The following is a 7,436-nucleotide window of genomic DNA, read 5'->3' as shown; positions in this document are numbered from 1 at the left end:
GAAATCATTGGTTTAGTAACAGCCGTATGACCAAGTATCAAGCAATGTTGTGTGAAAACCCAAGAGTGCATTTAGAGACTGTAAACACCTTAAATCCAGCTACCCTTTTGCCACAACCTACTGAAAGTCAACATGATTGTTTGGAAGTAATGGATGAAGTATTTTCAAGTAGACCCGATCTTCGTGATTTTCCCATCCAGAACCCCGATGTTCAATATTACACCGACGGCAGTAGTTATGTGAAAGAAGGGATCCGCTATGCAGGATATGCAGTAACAATGATAGACAAGGTGATAGAAGCTCGGCCACTGGAAAAAGGAACATCAGCACAAAAGGCAGAATTGATAGCACTGACACGAGCATTACAATTGGCTGAAGGTTTAAGAGTGAACATCTACACGGACTCCAAGTATGCGTTTTTAACCACTCATGCCCACGGAGCTTTGTATAAAGAAAGAGGACTATTGAATTCAGAAGGCAAAGAAATCAAGTATGCAGCTGAAATCCTACAACTATTGGAAGCAGTGTGGGAGCCGAGAGAAGTTGGTATTATACATTGTCGAGCGCATCTGAGAGGAGATGGTGATGTAACCAAAGGAAATCGGATGGCAGACAGTACAGCTAAGCGTGCCGCTGAATCGGGAAGACAGGAGTATGTGGGGCATATAGCTGCTCTAATACCAACTCCACTGTCTCAATGGACTCCAGTTTATACAGCTCAAGAAGAGGAGTGGTTAAAGACTGAACCTGGAAAGTATTTGGAGAACAAATGGTATCAGTTAGAAGATGGAAGAATAGTCATTCCAGCATCACTAGCGGTAGAAATTGCCCAAAACTATCACAACGGGACACATTCTGGGAGAGACAGCACAGAAGAATCTCTCAGAAAAAATTTCTACATACCAAGATTGTCCAACTTGACTCAGGCCATTGTACGAAGATGTGTAACGTGTGCTAAAAATAATGCAAGGCAAGGACCAGTAAAGCCACCAGGAGTCCAGTTTATGGGGGGACTCCCCATGTCCGATTTACAAATTGACTATACAGTGATGCCTAAATCGGGTGGACATCGCTACCTGCTGGTAATTGTGTGCACCTATTCAGGCTGGGTAGAAGCATGTCCTACTCGTACAGAGAAAGCAGGAGAAGTTGTGAGATTCCTGCTACGAGAAATAATACCCCGATATGGACTACCCTGCTCTATAGGATCGGACAATGGTCCAGCTTTTGTTCATCAGTGCCTACAACAACTGACTCATATGCTTGGTATAAGGTGGAGGCTTCATACGGCATATAGACCCCAGAGTTCTGGTAAGGTAGAGAGAATGAACAGAACTATTAAGAATCAGTTGGCTAAAATGTGTCAGGAAACCCAACTTAAGTGGAACGTTCTCTTGCCCATAGCTCTATTGCGAATCCGCAGTACACCTACCAGAAGGATGGGCCTCTCTCCTTTTGAAATCATGTATGGGCGACCACCTCCCGTACTTGGTAACTTAAGGGGGGATTTGAGTCAGTTGGGAGAAGGAATTACCCGGCAGCAGGTTGTAGAGTTGGGTAAGACTATGGAGGAGGTACAGAAATGGGTACAAGATAGATTACCTGTGAATATTTATCCCCCAGTTCATAGTTACCACCCAGGAGACCAAGTGTGGATTAAAGAGTGGAATAATGTACCGTTAGGGCCCAAGTGGAGAGGTCCTTATGTTGTTCTTTTGTCTACCCCTACAGCGATAAAAGTAGCCGAAGTGACTCCGTGGATACATCACTCCAGGGTTAAACCAGCAGCAGTCGATTCTTGGCAAGTTACAGCAGATCCAGAGAATCCCTGCAAGATCCGGTTAAAACGCACGACTCAGTCGGAGTGACGAGGAACTTTGTGGATTACAAATGTTATTGTTTCAGAGATTTGGTAAGTGAGTGAGAAGGCCATAATAAAGCCTGTCCGCTCACCGACGTATAGTATATAAGCCAGGAAAAGTCTCGAAGGGACCCCTGTGAAGACGAGCAGAACTCCATTCCCTGCAGCCCTTACACCCTAGAAGCTGAGGTGCCTTCGCACGGACGAAGACTGAGGATGACGACGAAAGATGTGTTTATGATAATGTTTTTATATGTGTATTTTTATATTCAGGAAGGTAGAGGTACCGACACTCCTAGCTGTGAGGTATGCATTAAGACTACAAGAACAGGTAACCATATTTCCCAAACCCTAATTTGGCATTCACAATACGAGTGTAAAGGAGATGTATCAAGATGTAGATACCTAAATATAGAATATAGTGTGTGCCATTTAGGAGTAGGAGAACCTAAGTGCTTCAGTCCAGAGTATCAACACCGTACAATTTGGTTGACTCTCAGGAATGGAGATCCTCAGGGGACCCTAATTAATAAGACGGTATTAGAATCCGTACATTCTTCGGGTGTTCTGCTATTTGATGCGTGTAAGGCGATATCAAGTGGTAGAAAGCCGTGGAATGTATGTGGGGATCTTAGATGGGAGAGGACGTATGGGTCTAACGATAAATATATTTGTCCAAGTAGTAAAAATAAGTATGTGAGCCCTAGATGCCCAAATAGAGATTATAATTTTTGCCCATATTGGTCTTGTGTGGGGTGGGCAACTTGGGGACAGACAGTAGACAAGGACATGATTGTGACTAAGTTGCCTACCAGCCCATATTGTAAGTCTATGGAATGCAATCCAGTCCATATACTTATAAATAACCCCGACAAGTTCTTAGATAAATATGGTAATTTATTTGGGTTTCACATATATGGGACGGGTTTAGATCCTGGGACAGTATTGTTTATAGGGATAGAGACTGATACGGTATCCTCCCAAACTCATCAAGTATACCATTCCTTTTATGAAGAGATGAGCATAGATAATAAGATCCCCCATAATGCTAAAAACCTGTTTATTGATTTAGCCGAAAGTATTGCCGGTAGTCTTAATGTTACCAACTGCTATGTGTGTGGAGGTACTAACATGGGAGACCAATGGCCTTGGGAAGCAAAGGAGGTAATGTCCGGTTCTGAGGCAGTTGACCAATTAATATCTACACAAGCCGATTATCATATGAGTGTTAGAGGTAAATCTGAGTGGAGATTAAAGACCTCCATCATAGGTTATGTTTGCATAGCAAGGAAAGGAATGATGTATAATACTTCTGTAGGAGAATTAACTTGTCTAGGGCAAAACGCTTATGATGATGATACGAAGAATACAACTTGGTGGTCGGCTTCAAATGTCTCAGAACCATCTAACCCGTTTGCTAGATACGCCAATTTAAAGGATGTGTGGTTTGACCTATCCATCACATCTAACTGGAGAGCCCCAGCAAATTTGTACTGGATCTGTGGTAAGAAAGCCTATTCGGAGTTGCCACAGGACTGGGAAGGGGCATGTGTGTTGGGTATGCTCAAAACAACCTTCTTCTTGTTACCTATTGAAACAGGTGAGACTTTAGGTGTTAAAGTGTATGATGTGAATCATAGGAAGAAAAGGGGACCCATAGAGATAGGCACCTGGGAAGATAATGAATGGCCTCCCCAGCGTATTATAGATTATTATGGGCAAGCCACGTGGGCAGAGGATGGTACCTTTGGTTATAGAACCCCAATTTATATGCTCAACCGTATTATAAGATTACAGGCGGTGGTTGAGATCATTACTAACGAGACATCACAAGCGCTCAATCTTCTAGCGAAGCATAATACCAGGATGAGGACAGCAGTATACCAAAATAGATTAGCCTTGGATTACCTATTGGCAGTAGAGGGAGGTGTATGTGGGAAGTTTAACCTGAGCAATTGCTGTCTTCAAATAGATGACGAAGGGCAAGCAATAGCTGAGCTTACTAGCCATATGGTTAAACTAGCGCATGTGCCTACTCAGGTATGGAAAGGGTATAATCCAAGCAGTTGGTTTGGTAGCTGGTATGAGTGGTTTGGAGGGCTTAAGGCAGTGGTAGGTGGACTCCTACTGATTTTAATGTTGTGTCTACTCCTGCCGTGTCTTATACCCTTAGTAGTTAGGTCTGTGCAAAGCCTGATAGAAAATATAGCAGAGAGGAAGGCTGCTGCACAGATAATGGCAATTTATAAATATAAGGCTCTAGATCAGGGAGAACCAATGCAGGAAGATGAGTGTTGAAGATTCACATCATAAGATAAGTCTGGTCTGGTTCAGGATAACTTGCGGTGTATGCAAACTAAGGTTAAGTGATGCCTCAAGTAATTGTGAAATATCAAGAGGCATCAAAGGGGGGAATGTGGTGGAATCTCGGTAAAAATAAATTTAGTAGGCCGAGATTACCACGTGGCATGTGTACGTGCATATGCTGACGTATCGATCAGTTGGTTGCACGAGGCAAGATACGATCAGTAGTGTACGGAGCATGTGCAAGAATACAGGATGTAGTATTCCCCTCCTCCATTGTGCTGGACAAGCCATGCGGTCAAGCAGGAAGTTAATTCTTATTTGTATTGATTGGTCAAGAGAATGTGCGGGTGGAGCTTAATATGGGAGGAGTTATGTGCCTATATAAGGAGCCTGCACTATTGTCCGGGGCTCAGAACTTGCTGTATTTTGGTGACATTAGTCCCTCTGAGTCCCGATCGGTGATCCAATAAAGAATCTCTTCCTTCCTGAAGAAACCTGTGTCCATCTCTCTGTGCTTGGCTTCCATCAGTTTCTCCGGTATCAGTTTCATATTTATATATATATAATTTTATCTGCAGTCCACTCTTCCTTCACAGCTCTGCAATTTTTAGAAGTCTTTGTCCCTTGCAATCCCTTTGTCTGAAAAAACTGCTCGGTGGTGTAGGTCCTGCAAGGTGATTAAGCTACTGTCACGCATTTAGCTTATAGTTAGAATCTTTCCTCCAGTGCTGGGACATGGCACATTTAGGGTCAAGGTGAGGGTTAAAATAAGGATTAGGAACCAATTTAGCCTCTCTCAATTCTTATTTTAACTCAAACCCCATAGGTACAGTTAAAATTAATTCTGAACACAATTGTAAATGTATTTATCTTCCCTAAGTGTCGGTAACCCTTTAATTTACCTTTACATTACATTCTTAATGTCCCAGTGCTGCAGTGCAGCCCCTCACAATATGCTGAGTGTTACAGTAACTTTACTTACCTTGCAGGACCTACCTTGCCAAGCAAACTTTTCAGACACAGGGATCCCGAAGGAGGAGGCGTTCTGATGATTATGGAGCTGTGAGGTGAAAAGTCGTGGGAAGATAACAGGAAAGATCTAATCTATCACTACATTTAAATATACATTATAGATGTGTTCTGGATCATTACCTCATTACTATAAATTAAAACTAAAAGTAAAATAACAATAATCTTACCACTGCTCTTATCTGTTGTACCCAGGCAATGCAAGTCATAAACCAGACAACGGTTAATGAGTTCCTTCTCCTTGGATTTCAGAATCTTTATGGCTTCAAGATATTTTTTTTTTTTGTAGTCCTTGTTTCTTTCCTTGGGACAATATGTGGAAATCTTCTGATTATCTGGCTGGTGGCATCCGTCTGTAGTCTACAGTCTCCAATGTATTTCTTCTTAACACAACTGTCCTTTTCTGATTTAATTCTTACTGCAACTATTGTACCCAACACACTTTATATTTTATGGGATGAAGGTGGAACTATGTCTTTTTCAGGTTGCATTTTTCAGTATTACTTTTTTGCTTGTTCTGAGGCCTCTGAATGTTTCCTTCTGTCCATTATGGCGTATGACCGATATCTGGCCATCTGTTACCCTCTGCGATATGTCACCTTAATGAACAATGTGCTTTGCATTAAACTTGCTATTGCATCTTGGCTTTCAAGCTTTTCTATTGTATTGATTGATACAATATCAATAACTCAACTTCAGTTTTGTGGATCATATATTATTGACCATTTTTTCTGTGACTTTACTCCACTCTTAGAGCTAGCTTGCTCAGACACTTACTTTCTTGAGATTGAACTTCTCATATTATGTATTCCTGTTGCTGTTTCCCCTCTGATAATTATTATCCTATCCTATATATATATTGTCCAAGCTGTACTTAGGATCTCCTCAAATAGTGAGCGAGGGAAAGCCTTCTCTACCTGCAGCTCTCACCTGACTGTGGTTTCTATATTTTATGGGACACTCATTGGAAGTTACATGATCCCCTCCAAAGGGAAATCATTGGCTGTCAGCAAAGTAGTATCCTTGTTGTACACTGTAGTGACTCCTATGATTAATCCAATTATATACAGTCTTAGGAATAAAGACATCAAAGACGCCATGAGAAAAAAAATCTTGAAAACGATGAACCATTTTAAAATAGGATCTGTATCATAGAGCACCGCCACTATGGAATAGCCTCACAGATCCTTCAGAAACAAAATATTCAAGGGTCTTATAACTAAGACAGATAAGGAATTTAAACTTAGTATGATTTGAATCCTCCATGTAGGTATATGAATAAATGTTATATTATAGGGCCAAATTACCAAACTGGATTTATATTCATAACCATATTAATATCAATTATATGGACTTATAAGCTATCTTTTTAATGCACTTTTTTCTCTCTCTTTTTTTTATGATGTTGTTTTTTTCTTCTATTATTTTATATTATTTTCTCTAGGTTACCCTTCTTTTGATTAGTTGTCCTTTTGAGTAATTTATTGTGGAGTGTTTTCCTTGTGGGCTTTTCTCCATTTGTTTTCTAACCGTATTCTAATTGGGTTATGCCCTAATTACTCTACAACCATTACAAGCAGTGGTGCAGAGTCCATCAGATTCTGTAACTACTGTTTGTCTATCTTTTGACAGAGCATAATGATACAATTACATTTTGACTTGTAATTAGGTAGATATGGTAGTTAGGTAGGTATGTTAAAACTAGATATATGCTATGGAAAAATAAATATTATCAGACATACTTAGGAAGTTATATTACTCTCAGATAACTAGAACTGATAACTAGTAATGTTGTTATTACTGGCATTTAAAAATTGCCAACATATTCCACAATGTAGTACAATTTGGGAAAATGTCAGTAAAATATACACAGACTAATGCAAAAGGTAACGAGGGCCCTGCTTGTGAATGGATATTATATACAAGGAGTAGCCAAAAAAACACAAAGAAAACTGTACAACCTGGAGAAATACAACTACCACAACCAGGAACCTATTCAGGTATGAATTCCAGCTTCACTGAGTTACACAAAAATAGAGATCATTACTCCTAGTTTATCGAATAAAGCCCAAAGTAGTTTATTTTATTTTACTAAGAAAATTAAAGGTCGTAGTTAAAGGTCATAGGTCATTAGTCAAAAGATTCATCGGAGGCACCCTCTAGAACAGGGGTGGGGAACGTTCTGCCCTCTGGATGTTTTGGACCACATCTCCCTTGATGCTTTGCCAGCATTATGGCT

At 40.5% G+C, this 7,436-nt stretch overlaps 1 protein-coding gene across 1 annotated transcript; it reads left to right on the top strand.

Moving 5' to 3' along the window:
* The first annotated feature begins 5,395 nt into the window (after nucleotides 1–5,395).
* Nucleotides 5,396–6,352, top strand: LOC134602030 (olfactory receptor 11L1-like). The gene has a single exon (XM_063446531.1). It carries the CDS (start codon nucleotides 5,396–5,398, stop codon nucleotides 6,350–6,352), a length of 957 nt encoding a protein of 318 aa, XP_063302601.1.
* Nucleotides 6,353–7,436: the final 1,084 nt, after the last annotated feature.

The sequence above is a fragment of the Pelobates fuscus genome, chromosome 3 (genome assembly GCF_036172605.1).
Source record: "Pelobates fuscus isolate aPelFus1 chromosome 3, aPelFus1.pri, whole genome shotgun sequence".
Classification (NCBI taxonomy): domain Eukaryota; kingdom Metazoa; phylum Chordata; class Amphibia; order Anura; family Pelobatidae; genus Pelobates; species Pelobates fuscus.
This window is presented reverse-complemented; position numbering and strand designations above follow the sequence as displayed.

Bases quoted from the DNA above. Each gene is read 5' to 3' on its own strand.
- LOC134602030 (XM_063446531.1), top strand. From the start codon at position 5,396: ATGCAAGTCATAAACCAGACAACGGTTAATGAGTTCCTTCTCCTTGGA.